General features: G+C 37.2%; 1 protein-coding gene across 1 annotated transcript in view; it reads left to right on the top strand.

Moving 5' to 3' along the window:
- Positions 1-19450, top strand: part of ADAMTS3 (ADAM metallopeptidase with thrombospondin type 1 motif 3) — a 262254-nt gene that overhangs the window by 208239 nt on the left and 34565 nt on the right. Inside the window, exons 6-10 of the mRNA XM_047092005.1 lie at positions 13416-13499; positions 15365-15521; positions 16276-16381; positions 16772-16915; positions 17561-17693. Of these exons, the coding sequence (XP_046947961.1) occupies positions 13416-13499; positions 15365-15521; positions 16276-16381; positions 16772-16915; positions 17561-17693 (624 nt within the window). The remainder of the gene's footprint in view (positions 1-13415; positions 13500-15364; positions 15522-16275; positions 16382-16771; positions 16916-17560; positions 17694-19450) is intronic.

Here is a 19450-nt window from a genome sequence, read left to right as displayed (position 1 = left end):
TCAAATCCATGGGCATGGAATGTCTTTCCATTTCTTTGTGTCATCTTCAGTTTCTTTCATCAGTATTTTATAGTTTTCAAAGTACAGTCTTTCACCTCTTTGGTCAGGTTTATTCCTAGGTGTTTTATTGGTTTTGATGCAATTGTAAATGGGATTGATTCCTTAGTCTCTCTTTCTGCTGCTTTATTATTGGTGTATAGAAATGCAGTAGATTTCTGTATGTTGATTTTGCATTTTACAACTTTACTGAATTTGTGCATCAGTTCCAGCAGGTTTTTGGTGGAGTCTTTACGATTTTCTGTATATAGTATGATGTCATCTGCAAATAGTGAAATTTGAATTCTTCCTTGCTGATTTGGATGCCTTTTGGTTTCTTGTTGTTGTCTGAATGCTGTGGCTAGGACTTTCGTACTATATTAAATAACAGTGGTAAGAATGGATGTCCCCATCTTGTTCTTGACCATAGAGAAAAAGCCCTCAGTTTTTCTGTCTTGAGGATGACGTTAGTTGTGGCTTTTTTCATATATGACCTTTATCATATTGATGTATGTTTCCTCTAAACCTACTTTGTTGAGGATTTTTATCATGAATGGATGCTGTACTTTGTCAAATGCTTTTGTTGCATCTATTAAAATGATCATATGGTTCTTATCTTTCTCTTATTGATGTGATGTATCACGTTTATTTACTTGTGAATATTGAACCACCGTTGCAACCCAGGAATCAATCCCACATGAGCATGGTGAATGGTTTATTTAAACGTATTTTTGGATTTGGTTTGCTAGTATTTTATTGAGAATTTTTGCATCCATGTTCATCAGGGTTATTGGCCTGTAGTTCTCTTTTTCAGTGGAATCTTTATCTGGTTTTGGTACCAGTGTAATGCTGGCCTCATAGAATGAATTTGGAAGTTTTCCTTCCTTTTCTATTTATTGGAATAATTTGAGGAGAATAGGTATTAACTCCTCTTTAAATGTTTGGTAGAATTTGCCTATGAATACATCTGGTCCTGGACTTTTGTTTGTTGGGAGTTTTTTGATTTCTGATTCAATTTCTCTACTGGTTATCAGTCTGCTCATGTTTTCTATTTCTTCCTGTTTCAGTTTTGGTAGTTTATATGTATCTAGAAATTTGTCTGTTTCTCCTAGGTTTTCCGGTTTGTTGGCGTATAGTTTTTTATAATATTCTCTAATAATTATTTGTATTTCTGTGGTGTTGGTTATTTCTCCTCTCTCATTTATGATTTTATTTATTTGGGTCCTTTCTCTTTTCATTCTGGTAAGTCTGGCTAGAGGTTTATCAATTTAATTATTTGTTTTCAAAGAACCAGTTCATGGTTTCATTGAGCTGTTATGAAAAATATTAAATTTGGAGAAGCTTGGTGAAGCGTGCATAGGAATGCTTTATATTATTTTTGCCCCTTTTTTGGAAGAGTGAGATTATTTCAAAATGAAGTTAAAAATAAAACTAAATATAATGAAATAACCCTGATTTTATGCTTTCCCTTGTTTCATTTATTTTTCTTTAAATCTTGTAGTATAAAATGATCTTTTTTGGAGACTTCAGTTATGGATAGAGATAAGTAGTCAAAAGAAATGGCTAATGTATTTTTGCCAATCACACATGAGAAAATATACCATAGGTAATATAATAGTAAGTGAAATCAGTATTATGTATTATAGAACATCACTCTTAAATATCAACTTTTATTAAGGTATAACTTTAAGTTGAACATTATGAGATTTTGTTTAAAGTTACATTTTCATTTCAGTGTAGTTCTCTTTCAGATACCTTGAGAGATTATAACAAACAAATTACATCTTGTCTATATGTCTTTCACTTTCTCAGCCCCCTATTATTCAAGCCAGAAAACTTCTTTTATCATAGAGATGTTTTTCCCTTTGAGGATGCACTTTACTAAGGGAAATTAAGGTTGAAAATGTATAATGAAATCTAGAAAATATTAATTGAAACAAAAAAGCCAAGAAAACAAAACAGTGTCTGACACAGAGTAAACATGAAGTAAAACTTTAATTAATACAGTGTTTTAATGAATATTTTAATGTTATATACCAGGTATATGGAGGTGAACACAAAAGACTTACTTCCTACCCATCCCAAGATTACAGACTAGTAGGGAAATCAAATAAATGCTTCCTTCCTACGTTATGATACAAGCCATGCAGGGAAGCAACACTTTGCTTGGAAAGGGAATATGAGAGCAAGTGGATGATAGGGATTTTACATAGCCATGATGGTAAAGAATGCCTTCGACCAAGAAGTGATGGTTAAATTGAGACCTAAAATAAAAGGAAGAGCCAGCCATTGACAATGCCACGCATTTTCGTTATTAAATAAAGTCGCTATGGTTTGAGTCTAGCATGCAAGGAATCTGATGAAGCGTGAAGAAGGTGGCAAGCACCTTTCAAATCACGGGAGGAGCTTGAATTCAATTTTAAGTCAATTAAGGGAAAGCCAATTTTGAAGGCCTCTTTCTGTGTTGCAGAGAATGGGTTGGAGAGGTTTAGAATGAAGGGAAACCAATCGGAACTCAATTGTAGATGTGTTCGTAAGAGATGATGGTTTATTGGATAGTGATGATTGCAATAACAAGGGAGTATTTGCGGTAGAATCAATCGGATTTGCCAGTGGATCAGAAGGGGCCTGAGGGAAAGGGGTGATTTATAATTTTCTGGCTTAAACACTGCTGGATGATGACAGTTCCATTTATGTAGATAGGGTGGTCTACAGATCAAACAAACAGAATGTGTGGAATCAATGTTAGTAATGAAATCTTTGAAGATATTTAAAATCATCTAGTTTCAAGTGTAGTTTCAAAAGAACAGTTTCATGTTGTTAAGCATGACAGCTTATGCTACAACCAACTAACTTTTAGCCTTTGCTCTGTGCCTGGTCTTATGCTAAATATTTTACCTGAATTGTATAACACTCCTCAACCCTGAAATATGCTCACTTTTAGTCTTAGTTTATAAATGAGGAGATTGAGATTTAGAGAGGTTAGGTGACTTTCCCATAGTCTTACAGCTAATAGGTAGCAGAGACAGAACTTGAGCCTAGATCTCTGTCTTTGGAGCCCAGTGCTGTTTCCTCCCTAAGCTTTACTGCTGTTGTTACAAAGTCCAGGCTTTTTGTATATCTCTTGCCAGATAAAACTCTGATGTCTTTCCTTTACCTGTTTCTGTGTCTTATTAAAATACCATTCAAGTCATTGAAGTGAGAATTCAGTACCTTGCTAGATTGAATCAAATCAATTAGCAATCTAGTTTAAGATTCTCTGTAATAGGGCAGTGAAGCAGATTTTGTGGTTGGGAGTGTGTGTTGTTTTCAATGTGCCAGAAGTTCCTGGTCACTAGCCCTTTGCTATCTGTGGCAGGTATCCTAACAATATACTAAGATCTGTGATGTGATCTGGGTCTATTGTGCCTATTAAAATTTTCAGTGTTCTTCAGAGAATTGAGTCTATGTTTTAATCTCAGGATTTATCAAGTGAAAAGAAAACAATTCATTTAAAAGGTACTTCCCAGTATGAGAAATAATCATACTTCCAAGTATCATTAATTAAGAGGGAACTCATTTTTTTTTATACTGAAGTCAGCTACTTATGATGTACAGTAAACTGATAACATCGTTGTGTTATATGGACATGGCAGGCTTCCCTGCTTAATATTTTTAAAAGAAAATAAATACTCCATGGAAGTACTCCAGTCCTAACAAAGCGTTAGTAGATTTAATCAAGGTATGTGTGGGTACTGGTTAATTAATGTGATTAAGTGTCTACACTGCTTTTGATTTCTCAACTAATGTTTCTTAAAACACTGAACGTGAGTTCACTGAACAACGCAAATTTATGTGGGGAGTACATGTGTTTAGGCAACCTAAGCAAATCATGAAACAGTTTTCTGTTTCGGGTCATTATCTTTAATCCGTTTCTAACATTAGAATTAACATCAATCCTCCAGACATTGATTCACCCAGCATCCATACTTTTCTATAGGTCAACTCCTGTTTGCTTCTAGGGAGGCAGAAATTTATAAAATTTAGCTCCTTTTCACAAGGAGCTAGTTCCAGCAGGCAGGCGAAATCAAAAAATAATAATAAAATGTGATAGTTTCTTAAAAAGATTCAGTCACAAATTATTGTGTAGACATTAATTGAAAAGAAGGGGATGTGGTTTGGCAAATAATGCCGGTGGCAGATGGAGTCTTCATAGAGAAGATGCCATTTGAGTTGGACTTTAGAGAATGAATTGGCATGTCCCTGCTAGAAAAAGGGAAGTGGGGAACAGACTGTAAAAAAGTACTAAAAGTTGTAGTTCATGGTGTCTTCAGGGCCACTGGAGGCTTGTCTGTAGGTAAAACTGAATGGTATTTAGGGGAGATGACAGAAAATGAGGCTGGATGGGGAAACTGGGGTTACCTTTAGAAAAAGAAGGTTTGTGCCATTCTAAGGCATCTGAATTTCACCCCACTAATGAAGAGTCAGAGGATTTTAAAGAAAATTAGTGACTTTATCAGTCTGTGCTCTATGAAGAGAATCTGGATGCATTAGAGTGATTTGGAGGAAGAGTCTCTGTTAGATGCTGTGCGGTGAACAGACACACAGTATCCGGAATTAGGAAACAGCCCAAACCCCTTGTGGTTTACACTGCATCACCCAGCCTCAACAAACTGTCTTCATTTCCCAATTGTGTATTGATCATACCAGGTCACAGAGACAGAGTGAAGTAAATACAAGTCAGTTCAGCCATCCCTTATGTAAACATGCATACCTTCCCTGGAGTATCCTGGTTTGTTGTTCTAGAAGACAGTCCCAACATCACAGGTTAAATTAACATAACAACAGGACCACCGGACAGTATTGATGCTTCAGAGGTCCTTTTGATTTTTAGTGAAGCATCTCAGCTTCCTCTTTCTCCTTCCCCTTTGATTCTGAAGCTCCAAATTTCCTTCCTGACATTCACTCATTTTTCCTTTGTTATGCTGCAAATATCAGACTGAACGTATGCTTCCCAGATTGATAGCAGTCTTTATTTTTTCCAGGATCCTAAAACACAGAAATGTTTTTTAGCTTCTTGAGGGAATCCTCTTTCTCATTCTTGAAGAAAGGGAATCAGTTCTACCTGATGTTCGGTATGCTTTTACTAAAGGCCAGAAGAGTTTTTAAGTCCTTGAATTGCCTATTCTTGGCCCACCCAAAGCTTCTTTGATGCTTAAGGGAGATAAACACATAATTAACATAAAAGGACAGACTCGTGCTTATTGAAAACCACCATCTGACCCTTATAATTGGCCCTTCTGGAGAACTACTGAAATGGGCCCAAATCACCCAAATGCAAACATTTGCAAAAGTTTTAACAGGTTATTGCAGCAGTTCAACCAAGCAGGATGAATACTGAGCAGCTCGCAGTGGATGGAAAGAGATAGACTTGACAGATGTCTATGGGACTGGGTAATAGATTGACTAGTATTTGTAGAAGAGGAGGGAGTAAAGGATGGTTCAGTCTTCAACTATGTAAATATTGAGAAAAGAACAGACTTTGGGGAGAAGACAAGTATACTTTGACACATATAGGTATCTTCCCAATAGATGGGTCTGTTACTAGAGTTGAACAGATGGCTCTGGGGCATGAGAGAGATGAATTAGTGTTACAGATACAAACATTTGGAGTTCATCAGCCTATAGGTATTGATTGAAGAAACAGCAGTGGATGAATATTGCAGAAAGGACAGGTGAGAAGAGGTGAGGGTTGAAGACAAAACTTTGAGGCATGCTGACACGTGTGAGCTAGGCAGAGAAAAGGGAGCTTATATCAACAAAGAAACAGAATAGTATCATTGAAGAACACAGTGCTAAGCAGTGCTAAATGCTGTCGAGCATTGTAGATGGGTTATTTTTTCATGAAGAGGGAGAATTGAGAATCTTAATAAAAGAGGAAAAGGAACTTCAAGAAAGGGAGAGATTGAATATGGGAAATAGAGTTGATTTTTTGGATCAGGTTGTTTGGAGCAGAAGAATCTAGAGATTGAGCACACTTTCACTGTGACAGAAAGCAAAAGGCAAGCAAGGCAGTTGGGAAAAAAGAATAGGCATCAGCATCACATAGATTTATTTGAATCTTAGTTGTGCTAACCTTTTTTGGGGGGAAATTCTATAACTTCTGTGGGTCTCAGTCTCTTTCTAAAGTAGTGATAAAGATGTCTCCTTTGCAGTGGTGATAAAGATGTTTGAGCTTTTGCAATAATGTGGGTTGAGCTTTGTGCACTTGCCTTTTCGTCCATGGGTCTCCCTGCTCTGACTACCCAGTCTTAGGTAACTTCTTCCTCTCCTTCTGGTCCTATATCTCATCACTCAGATTTATTTATGTTCTTCAGAGCACCTATTCCCTATCTGGTATGACCTTGTCTGCATGTTTTTTTTTTTTTTTGTATTTATTGATTTTTGTCCATGTATATAGCCTATTTTACCTGTTAGAACATATTCACGATAAAAAACAGAGACTCAAACTCAGTTACTATTCTGTTTCCTGCCCCAAGGACAATAGGGCACATGGTAACTGTTCAGTAAATATTTGATAAGACTGCTAATAAAAAATGGTCCTTATTAGTCTGAGATTGGAGGTAGGAAAAGAAGAGTTGGCAAGGTGGAAGTCAGCCACCTACCCTGAGTAAAAGGAATATAGAGTATGGGATGAGAATCCAAGTAGATATGTGTTTGGAACTTTAGCTCTACAAGAAATGAGTTGTGGATAGAGTACTATTTCTTCTCAGTTCTTTAAAAAAAATTTTTTTTGATGTTTATTTAGTTTTGAGAGAGAGATTGTGAGCAAAGGAGTGGCAGAGAGGGAGGGAGACACAGAATCTGAAGCAGACTCCATGCTCTGAGCTGTCAGCACAGAGCCCCACATGGGGCTTAAACTCACAAACCATGAGATCATGACCTGAGCCCAAGTCAGACGCTTAACCCACTGAGCCACCTAGGGTTCCCCTTCCCAGTTCTTTTCAGAATATTTTTATGTCCAACCCAAATTACCCAGACTATCTTGTCATTAACCTTCAGTTTGCCTTCAGTAAACCAAGTCTCCATTTCTTTTTAAAAATCATACTTAGGTCTCATTTATTTTCTTCTGTATGAATAATATTAATGATGGCTAACAACTTTTTGTTTTTACATTTGCAAGGGCCACCATTCTTGAGCACTGTGCATCTCTGAGCTCATTTATTCCTCTCAACAATCCTATAAGGGCAGTACTATAATTCTCCCATTTTACAGATAAGAAAACTGAAGCACAGAGACAAATAATGTGCCCGAGTTCACATAGCTAAGATCAAACTCAGGCAGTCTGGCTGCAGAGCCCACACTCTTTTTTTTTTTTTTTTTTTTTTTTTGTGTGTGTTTATTTACTTTTGGAAGACAGAGAGATAGAGTGCAAGCATGGGAGGGGCAGAGAGAGAGTGAGAGGGAGATAATCTGAAGCAGGCTCCAGGCTCCACCCTGTTAGCTCAGAGCCCAATGCGGGGCTTGAACCTACAAAGTCTGGGATCATGACCTGGGCTGAAGTCAGATGCTTAACCGACTGACCCACCCAGGTGCCCCTGCAGAGCCCACACTCTTAACCACTCAGCTATACTGTCTGTCTCTCCCACCTGATCCACCCATCTGAAAGAAAAATGAGTGTTGCTTTGTTGAAGCCAGACAAAGCTGTTCATCAGCTAGTCAGACAAAGCAGGTCAGATTGTCCTGCCAGGGAAATGTCCTGGGAGAAATTGTCCTGTCCGGGAACAAACCTGGAAGGAATTTTCCTTTCAAGGAAAAGAATACTTGAGTTGATTTTACCTTTGGTTCCCTCCCCTGCCCCCACCCCCGCCACATCATTGGCAACCCCTTCTAATTTAAGGTCATCTGAAAATGGAATGAATGTTCCATTGACCCCTTCTTTCAGGTAATTTAATAAAAACTCTGGGCTCAACCCTGAACACCTCACAGAAACTCTACACACACTCTACAGATTGGTTCACATGGTAAAAGGATATTCCAATTTACATGTATTTGCATTATGTTGTGTCAAATATGTGACTTCTTAGAATATTTATGCTTAATGCCTTTCTTACAACCCAAAAGACTGGTTATAAATTTCAGTCCTATCTTTTCTTTCCTCATTTACTTTTTCCAGTGATCTGCTCTAGCATCAATTTTCCCCAGTATTTTTTAGAATGCCAGTATGTTGATCATCAAGAAATCCTTATTTATAATAAGCTCAGAGTCCAATTCCTCATTTCTTTAAAGTCTACATGGAGGAATTTTATGAAAAGGAGGTAAAGTTATTAAGACCTCTTTCTCAGTATGCTTATACACCAGGTTCTTAAATTCAGGGAGAGCAAATCACTATTGATTGTTCTAAAACTATCTGTTTTGTGCATAGGGATTGACCTGTGGTCTACAGGAAGTATAGCAATATGGTGAAATCCACTGACTCTGGAGTCAGACTGTCTAGGTTTTCATCCTTTGCTGTGTCCGTTAACTACGTGACCTTGGGCAAGTTACTTCTCTGGGTCACAACTTCTTTAGCAGCTTTTTTTTTTTTTTTAAGTTTATTTATTTTTGAGACAGAGAGAGACAGAGCATGAACGAGGGAGGGACAGAGAGAGAGGGAGACACAGAATCGGAAGCAGGCTCCAGGCTCCGACCCATCAGCCCAGAGCCCAACTCGGGGCTCGAACTCACAGACCGCGAGATCGTGACCTGAGCTGAAGTCGGACGCTTAACCGACTGAGCTGCCCAGGCGCCCCTCTGGGTCGCAACTTCTTAGATACAAAATGAAGATACTAAGATCTCTGAAGTTGTTGCAAGGATTACTTGAATTCATATAAAGCATTTAAAGCAGTGTCTGGAATCTGGAAAGCTCTATATAATATTAGCTGTTGTTTTTGTTTTTGATGTTGCTTTTAGGAAAAAAATGCTTTCCTTGTCACTAAGAGTTGTAAAATTCTTTCTTGACAAATATTCTACTTCATCTTGACAGATTCAAGTGGTTCATTCAGTGAGATGTTTTTATTTCATTCGGTGTATAATTTATTGATTGTTAAGATTTGTGATTAATCTGTAGTCAGATTCTTGGAGTTTCTCTGTTTCGCATGTGTTTTAATAGATGACATTGAAAACACAGTCTAAATAAAGATGTTTTCAGTATTTTTCTTTGCTTTCAAGAGTCAAATGACTCAGTGTTTTCCTTAGGCTAGAATATTTTAAAACTTGTATTTAATTTTGAGGAAGTGATTTTATTTATGTGTAAATATAGGAAAAGGCAGACATAACAACTGGTGAATAAGTACCTCCAGGTGTATGTAGCAGCCTGTACCCCCCTCAAAAATGTGCATGCTGCCATCTGCTGGAAAGAGCTTTTGTACGTTGAAACAGTTTTGAAAAAAAAAAATTAAGTGTCAAATGGTTTTTCCCAAAATTTTATTATATATATAATTTAAATCAGATCTTTCATTCAATTGAGATTTCTAGAAAAAGAGTCTTGAGTCTCTTTTAGTGAAAACTAAGACGGAGGCCGTTGTATTTCTTGTTCTTTTCACGTAGATTATGAAAATACATCCATAAATCTTCAAAATCTTTTTCAAGGATAGATGGAAGGGTGCCAAAGTTTTTCATGTTTTACTGAGAGCAGTTGTGTGCCATTTTGCTCGATTTGGACAACAGCTCTTTGAAACAGGCACAGCAAATCCAATTATAATTTGCCAGTGAGAAAACAGACTCAGAGAGCCTGAGGTCACTCAGTTTATCAGTGGCTTAGCTGGGACGGAATCCAGGTCTTTGAATATCTTATCCTTTGTTGCTGATTATTTTTTCAACTCTTATCCTATAGGTCTCTGAGTATAAAAACATTGCATCCTGTTATTAATAAGGCCTAGCAAGATGGAAAGCAGCCAAATTATTAAATACATTTTAAAGTAAATAATGTATAGGGAGCAACTTTTTTAAACTTTGAAAATCAAGATAATAAATGATATCCAATGCTTTGCGTAACACAGATACCTAATGTGTGTTAGTCTGCCATATTGAAAGAATACTCTCTGCTCTGTATACATATTATTGCCTTCTATTTGGTGATTTCTACCCATAATAATTTATGTATGTCCCGTGATAGCTTCACAAATATGTGCTAACCTAGAAGATTCCATGATCAATTTTGGTCTCTACCGGAGTACCCTGCTGTCTAATTAGCCTGGCGTAATAGTGACTTTTGTTAAATAATACTTTTCATTTGGTGAATGGTTAACTCTGACTTTTAAAAAGTGTCCTTTTACTCTAACATTTTATAATATAATATTACCATTGATAACCTAAATTTTGTCCATTATACTTTCTTGGTATTGTACTGATCTTAAAATTTCCCAAGTATGGATGAATTTACTAATTTAGGATGATTATAGGTACATTATACTAACTGAACTATCATATGCTATTTGTCATTATCGCCACCTTTCCTTCATTTATGATCTCTGATGTATTTCCTACATTTTATAGTTGTTGCCGCTGCTGTGCAAGTGGCTGTGTCTCCCTCCTTCCATCATCTTTGCCCTGGAATTTTTTTTTTTTTACCTAACTACTTTTCTTTAGTTTAAAATTTTATTGTTCTCCTATTTTGTGTATTTACTAGCATTGCTTTCAGTCTTTTTTTTTCCTTTCTTTTTACATCAAATGCATTTATATTTCAATTACATTAAGCTGAGTACATGTGAGTGAAGTCATGTTGCTAATTCAGAACAGCTGCCTTAGGAAAAGTCTCTTGGAATGTCCATGAGTCTCTGGATGAATGTGTTAGTGAGCGATATGCCTGGCTTCAGCCTTTTTACTTACATTGGCATTATAATGTTAGGAATTTTTTTTTTACCTTTTAATTTATTATTTATTTTGGAGGAAGACAGAGAGAGTGCCAGCAGGGGAGGGGCAGAGAGAGAGGAGGAGAATCTCATGCAGGCTCCACGCTGTCAGCACAGAGCCCAGTATGGGGCTCAAACTCACAAAACTGTGAGATCATGACCTTAACCGAAATCAAGAATTGGACGTTTAACTGACTGAGCCACCCAGGCACCTCAGATGTTAGGAATTTCTTATCAGATAATTAATCCAGAAGAGGAAAGGGATTCAGTCTTCAATTAGGCAGGTATGGAAGAAGAGATTGTGCCCGTGACCAAATGGTCACAAGAAATCACAGCCTTTTTGTCCAGCATTTAGTTTTTCCTTATATTGAACTGAAATCTGTCCTTCTCATAGTTTGAACTTCATGTTTTTATTTTCTGTAGATACACAGAATAAATTGAAGCCTTTTTTCATATGGCAGCTATTAAGTCTTCTTTCTAAGTTTTTCTTTTCTGTTTCCCGTATTCTTCTGTTCCTTAATGCCCCTCTCTCCTTACCTCTCAAATTTTTTGAGCAATATGTTTGCATGAGTTAAATCTCTTAATTCTTGCACTAGCCCAGTGTGATAGTATTCTTATTATGCCCATTTTATTGAGACTCAAAAAGATAGAGACCACACCACAATAAGGGGCTGAACCAAGATATCAGCCGAGAGACCATTAGTGTTTGGTGTTCTGCTTTTGGCCATTACATCTTCCATTCTTTATGTGACACATTTTCTAGGTTTCTTGCTTTTTATTCTTCTCTAGATATACTCATGTTTGTCAACATCTCTTTTACAAGATATCATAGATAAAATGTACTCAATACTTTAGGTACACCCTGGCCTCCAGAGGGGATAGCTTGCCCCTGGGTTACCTGCCTGCACACCTGTGCCCGGCAAGAGTACATTTTTTTTTTTTTACCTTGGCTTATCTTGAACAGGGATTAAATCGGTCTTAGCATTCTATGTGTGTATATGCATTTGTAAAATGTATGTGTGTATATGTCAATGCATTTTTCTGTGTGAGAGGATTCTACATCTTTTCTTGTCAAACTGTACTTTGCCTTCTTTAGCATATACTAGTTTCTGTAGGTTTTTTTTTTACCTTCATCTTAGCTGTCTTCTTTTTCATTCCATCTGAATTTAGTAAGTATGCCTTTAGTCTATATTTAAGGCCTTCATTTTTTTTAAGGTGTTCTGGCAAGTACCATTAGATTCTTGAAATATTTCAGTTGAGATATCTTAGTCTGTTTCTTGGTCAGTGTGGTAATTTGCAATTTTATGATTCATGAATTTTGTGGGATTGTTTTTAGAACATTGTATCATTCTTGAGTTGTATTTCTTTTTAAAGCCCCTTTCTATGAGATTATGGTTATCTTTTCTCTGTGGGTTTTCAATTTGCGGTGCTTACTGTCCAAGTCTCCTGGATTTCAAGTCAAATTGCAGTTAGTTTTCCACCCCTCTTTTAGTTATTGTGACAAATGTTGGGTCCCTATCCATGGGAACAGCTAACAATTTTTCTAATCTAATCAGATAACTCCACCTCTCCCATTCCTGCTAACATTTGCCAACTTAATAAGCAATCTTTTTTTTCACACTTCTTTTGCACTGTCTTAATCAGAAGACACAATGATGGTTCACCTTAGATTCATATCTGCCGACAGTTGACTGTGGCTTTTGCATATCAATTAATCTCTACTGTCTTCACCTTCCTCATCTGTATAAATGTGTGTTGGACTGTGATTTTGAGGTTGCTGAGATTATGATTTTAAAGCATGCCAAATCACTTTTAGAAATGTCAGCCCAACTTTAGAAATTAAATAAAAAGGAATGACCCGACTTTGCTTTTCTGAGCTATACCCAAGGGTGATATTCATCTAATATACACTGATACAGGACCTTGGTAACTCAAATATTAAGGACTTCTCACACTGTAGAACTTCTAAATCACCGTCGTCTCAGCTGCACACTTCAGGCTACCCACTCACTGGCCTGCAGATAAACCACCACAGCTCCTGCTCACCAGCTCCGTCTCCATGAGCTCTCCCAACCAGATTAGGACCCGTGGTGGTGACAGGAGGACCCAGACAAATGCCTGCTGTCTGATTCTCTCTACATGGCTGTGACTCCACACAGCTAGTAGACTCTTGCCAGAGTCACCACCCACATGTGGTTGCTTTTGATGAATTGCGGGTTATAGCACATTGGACTCTCTCTAACACAACAATAGTTTAGTGAAGCCCTTTGAAGGCATAGTCTCCACATTCATGGTACTGTGGGGTTAACAAAATCAGTAATTCACATATCGGAGAATTGTTCCAAAGCTAAAGGTAAGTAATTTCAGGGTTCAGCTTAAACCAAATTAAAAAAAAAAAGTGACTTGATTCTAGTACTTGTGATTATATGGCTGGTCCCTGAAATGCTGTGCCTCTTATAATCATTGATGTGTTACCTTTCTTTTAACAATCATCTGCTTTGTTTCTAGGTGAATGAAATTTACCATGATGAGTCCCTTGGAGTACATATGAATGTGGTCCTGGTGCGCATGATAATGCTGGGTTATGCAAAGGTAAAATGTCCTAAAATATGTAAACTGTGAATGTTAAGGACTGGGTTAGCAAACAGAAGCTTAAATTTTTGAAGCTATAGCTAACATATGGCACTGATGTCTCACATAGACTGAGGAAGAGAAACCACCACAATGAGTACACATCTCCCAATCTGAGCAGATAATGATTTTTGTGCTGATGCCATTTGCTTTGTTCATGTGACTAATGGATTCAGATATTTTGACTTTAGGCATGGCTGTATGAGTGAAAAAAATGGATACCATTGTCAGAAAAGAGAATTTCTTTAGTCTACTATTATCATCAAATTTGTGATTCACTTATTCATTCAAAACATCTATACTGAGTGCCTACTATCTATACTGAGTGCCTACTATGTGTCAGATGCTTGTTTCTAGATGCCTTGAATATATCAGTGAAGAAAAATAGCAAAGGTCCTTGCCCTTTCATGATTTGTTAAAAACAATTATTTTATATATATATTTTCCACTTAGGAAAGTGAAGTATACAGTGGATATGCATTTAGAAGAGCTTTAATCCTTTTGCAAACAAAAAATTAGGTCAAAGTGTACACAGTAGGAATTTCATGTAATGTAACTAACTTCAGCTGGCTTTAAAATGGCAGTAGATGTGCCTGTGCTTGGAAATAATGAAATGGATGACCATAGTTTCTCCCCCTGAGAAAGGGACTGACTTGGCACTTTTCTTGATGTTTTAAAATCACATTCCCACTCCCATACTTAATCCTCCTGATTATGAAATACTAATGAAATTATGCATTTAGCAAACAGGAAAAATCCATGTGTTTGCATTTCATTATGTATTTAACACCCACTTATCATTTTCTGATGAGAGGGTGTCACTGATGTTTACTTTATTCCATAAACCTGACCTACTTTGTGTCACTAACACTGAATACAAGTCAACTCCAGCTGGAGATGTTAGCAGCCTTCGATTGGTTGTTATAGGATTTACGTGGAGAAGTATGTGATCAGCATATAATAAACCAAGCTAATTTTATTCAGGATGTAAACATGGATAATAACATTTGCTGAAATGTAACAAAACTCTTAGCTTGTTGGCCAACTAAAGACTAATGTGGGTTCCAAATTCAATTTCTTAGTCCATCAGAACTACTCTGGAAAGTATGGATACTTGGTTCTTGAAGGATGGGCCCTTTTCCTTCTGAGCTTTTAACTCCTGATCATAATATGGTGGTAGCAATGTTCCAAGCAATGTCAGTCCATCTCTTGGAACTGCGAGATAAGAGTACATCCCTCTTCATTGCTGTGAGGTTAAGAAAAGTGTTGTTGCTTTTTTCAGTGTAAGGTTTATATAATTTGACCTCTTCCCAAAATGAAGGTTTAACCAGCTTTGCCAGCTCATTGAAGAACCTGTGTTCTTCACATATGTTGATCAGTTCTGGACCAATAAAAATAAAAAAGTTAATGAACGACTGTTTACTTTAACAGCTCTGGATAAAAGTCTTATGCCAGGATCTTTAACCCTTTTTTTGTTGTTGTTCTTAATATCTATAAAACTAAGAAATCTGAGCTGAATTAGGCAATAGACCACTAAAATTCTTACCCCAACGATTAATATTGAGTTGCCCCATGATAGCAAATGTCAGCATTACATGTTCCCATAAAAGTGTCATTCACCTTTCACACAGGTAACACTAATCATCTTTAAGATATCCTTCACGGGCATTTAGAATTCCCAAATAAAAGGTATATACATAGGCACTAGATAATGTTATTGAACATCCTTAAATATTGCACTCCCAAATGTTGACTTCAGAGAAAGTTATGATAGGAAGACTTTGGGAAAGTTTTGTGCACTTCTTCAACACATTGTTTCCTCTTAGTCCATCAGCCTAATAGAAAGGGGAAACCCATCCAGAAGTTTGGAGAACGTGTGTCGCTGGGCTTGCCAACAACAAAAATCTGATCCCAACCACTCTGAACACCATGATCATGCAATTTTCTTAACCAGGCAAGACTTTGGACCTGCTGGAATGCAAGGTATTCTATTAATATGCAGAAGAAAAACTTAAGGGCATGACTTTTCAAAAATAATCCTAAATCAAAGAATCCGTTCAAATGTTCCAATCCCTACCATCACTTTCCATCATGCATCAGCCAAGCATACACTTTCTTTCTATTGCTTCCAGTGACTTCTGTGGAATTCACAATGTTAAATGCCACTTAAATGCTGTAATAAATTATACTTGCCTTTAAAATAATGATTATGCATTCGGGATATGGAGGGGACGCTGTAAAATGCAGTGTGATTTCCACTAACTCTTTGGAAAGGGAAAGGAGATACCATGAGAAATGATTGCTGCCAAGTAACTTTCTTCCAAAGTCAGCTTACATTTATCTAATAAATTCTGATGTAGACTTTGGAAAAAAAGTAGACTGATGAGTTTCTTTTCAACGTTGATGGAATTTCTGGCTCCCTTCATCAGTACCATCATGGGAAGGACCATTCACTAAAACAGAAAGACAGGGCTTTGTTGGTGGGAGGAACAGAATGGTAACTCCAGGCAGTTCCTTCCCTTAGGAAAGGAGAAAACGCAGACCCAATGAATCTTTTTAGAGACCGTTACCTGTGTGTGGCTTTCCCAAGAGAACGTGGCACAACACTAGCAGTGAAATAATACTGCCTCTGTTTCCTGAAAAGCCTTTTTTTTTTTTTTCTAGGCGAAGGTCCAGTAGTAGTGTTTAATGGGTTTTCTCATAAAATGAAAATAAAAGTAATTGTTATTCTCTACAGGATATGCTCCAGTCACCGGCATGTGTCATCCAGTGAGAAGTTGTACCCTGAATCATGAGGATGGTTTTTCATCTGCTTTTGTAGTAGCCCATGAGACTGGCCATGTGTAAGTCACTGTTGACAGCTATAAAGCAAAAAAAAAAGTCTTTTCTTTCCTGCTTCTCTCAGTATTGTTCACACTTTGGGCCGAGTACATGCCAGCCTGCAACTCTCATTCCTTGCCAAGTGTGAGGAGCTCAAAACAGGGAAGAGGTCATGTACTGAAACTAAGTAAGTGGCTCTGGCTTGCAGAGATACCCCTGTGCTTTACATAGCTATAGAATAAGAGAGACATTTCTGTCAGATGGTTCTCTATTTTGCAGTTTCTTTGACTTTTCCACAAAACCCATGTTAATTTCTAGAATGTGTATTTCCCTCAAGTGATTTTCAAGAGTGAAATCAAGCAAAACCAATGGCCCCTCTGATTCTTACCAGGGAGGTCTCCCTTTTGTTCTAGGCTGGGAATGGAGCACGACGGCCAAGGCAACAGGTGTGGTGATGAGACTGCTATGGGGAGTGTCATGGCCCCCTTGGTGCAAGCAGCATTTCATCGTTACCACTGGTCCCGGTGCAGTGGCCAAGAACTGAAGAGATACATCCAGTATGTCCTCTTCTGCATGTCGTGAGAGAGCATTTACGTCACAGCATAACACAGACATGAAGCTGACTTTTAGGACCTTGATCATAACCAAACTCCCAGTGAATGAGAGCTGTTGCTCATAATAAACATTTTCTTATGACTCAGAGCTTTTGGCACAATGATGCCATAATGTAATCACAATATTTTAAACCATAAGCATAGAATTTAAGTGAATTTTTAACTGTGGTTTCCGTTTAGTAAATTCCTTATAGCATCTTTGACTTATAGTCAAACTTGAGTTGAGGACAGGGAGAGGATGGCCATGTGAGGCCTGCATAATGTGTCACTATGATGCTGATATAGCATCAGTACCAGGATCTGCACCACCACACCATGTGGGGACTCAGCTGGAGACATGTATAAGGCTGTCAAAATTCTACTGTCTTCCTGAGTCATGCCTGGCTTATTATTTCTGGGATGAATAAGGATGATGGGTCTTTTTCTAAATGGAGCTTAAACCCAAAACCTTAAAACGTATGCCTTTGTGATCTTGCTATATGATGTGATGGAATTCTAGAGAATGTAACCTAAGAATACTTTTTCATTAGGATGTGATAAAAAAAAAAAATGAACACTTTACTACTTGAAATATTTTCCTTTCTACAGTTCCTATGACTGTCTCCTTGATGACCCTTTTGAACATGATTGGCCCAAACTCCCAGAACTTCCTGGAATCAATTACTCTATGGATGAACAATGTCGTTTTGACTTTGGGGTTGGTTATAAAATGTGCACTGCGGTATGTTACTCAAAGTCCATTGAGATTTTACATCTTGAAATCTATTTGCGTGGCTCCTGTTTGGTGAGCTTCACAGACTCACTGGTGCAAGTATAAGGTTATCTATCAATGATTGTGTGTTTGCTGTGTCACTACGTGCTGAAGCTAAGTACCATATTATTTAATCCTTGTGAATTATTATTTAATCCTTGTGACAGACTAGATGGGAGCCTGGGAACTGGCCAACCAGTTTTATTTTACAGATGAAAAAGCCAAGACTTGAGAGAGATTAAACAATTTGCTTAAATCACACATCTGGTCAATAGGGGAGCCAGGCATTGAAACTAAGATTGTCAGGCCATGAAACTTTATGCTCTATTTCTCCCTTGGTTTTTGTGACCTTCAGAAATGACTTCTAAGCCTTTGATAGGTTGCTTTTCATTAGTTTGTTGGCCAGAATTTCATACCGCTCTGACCAGATGGAAGAGTTGTGCTCGTGTATTCTCTCTCACATGACAGTCATGTGGTATAGTATGAAGGTCAGGAGCAATAGTGTGAAGGTAACGAGCGTGTGTTTCATACTCAGATGAGATGGGTTGTCAGAATCTGGATCTCACTAGATATATAACTTTGAGAACTTTAGTCATTCTCTCTGACTTAGTTTCCTCAGGTGTAAAATGTGGATAACGATAGTATTTATCTCGTGGAATTTGGCACCAGGATTAAATTTGATAGTATAATTAAAGTCCTTAGCACAATGCAGGCACATAGTAAATGGAGTTCAGTAAAGCCAGTGTTCCATGTAGCTATGCAGATTAGAGGTATGTTTCACCAAATTTCTATAATGCGTTTTAGTAGTTTATTAAAAAAAGGAGGGAGAGGGGAGAAAGGAAGGGCTTTTTATATGTTGGAGCAAGCTTTATGTGTTAGAGAAAGAAAAATAAATATTTCATGGCACTGAAAAGAAGTTGATCTTCTGTTTGAAATCTTCCATATGGAGATATCTACAGCCATTTGGTCTGTCTGTAAGGTGCACATTGTCAGCCCCTTACTACTTACATTAATGCTTTAGATCTGAGAATTCTAAAGTTTGGCTCAATATTATGGAAAAGTACAATTTCTGCATTTAAGTAATAGGAATTAGAACAACAACAACAAGAACCCAGGTCCAAAATGAGTGCTAATTTAAAAACAACAACAAAAAAAAAGACTATGACCATAAGGCTATGTGTGGGTAATTAGTGGTATAAGCAATGAATATGTAGATAAACTGGTGTTTTGATTTTTTTTTTTAATCTAGAGAATGGTAAGATGTTTCCAGTTACAAAGAGATCAGATAAGTAAAGAGCACAGACAAATATTTGGATATTGTAATGTCGTGTTTTAGGAAGATAAAAAAAAAACATTCTCAGGAATAAGAATACTAATATGCTGGTCTGACTGTTACTTTCTCACTTATAACCATAACTACAGCCTTACCTTGTAACTCATATTCTCAGCCATGGATTGTTTTCAGGATTAAATATGTGGAAAGTACGTTATAAACTATATGAATATATTGTGGTATTTTGTAACACTCAGAAAACTTGATCTCACATAGCAAGCCTTACAAATATTTTCTGCTTTGAGCCAGATCATTATGATGGGTATTTTTATTGTTTATACCTGACTAGCTCATACTTACAGGGCTAAGGAGAGCTATAAAATGATCATAATAAGTTTTTATATTTAAAATGGTCATAATGTTTACAAATTCTTTAAAGTTCCAGTGTTGTCTA

This window comes from Lynx rufus, unplaced genomic scaffold (assembly GCF_022079265.1).
Source record: "Lynx rufus isolate CCGP_SWC_20201006 ecotype Redwood Valley unplaced genomic scaffold, mLynRuf1.p SCAF_3, whole genome shotgun sequence".
Lineage (NCBI taxonomy): Eukaryota > Metazoa > Chordata > Mammalia > Carnivora > Felidae > Lynx > Lynx rufus.
The sequence above is the reverse complement of the archived record's forward strand: the minus strand, read 5'-3'. Positions and strand labels throughout refer to the sequence as shown.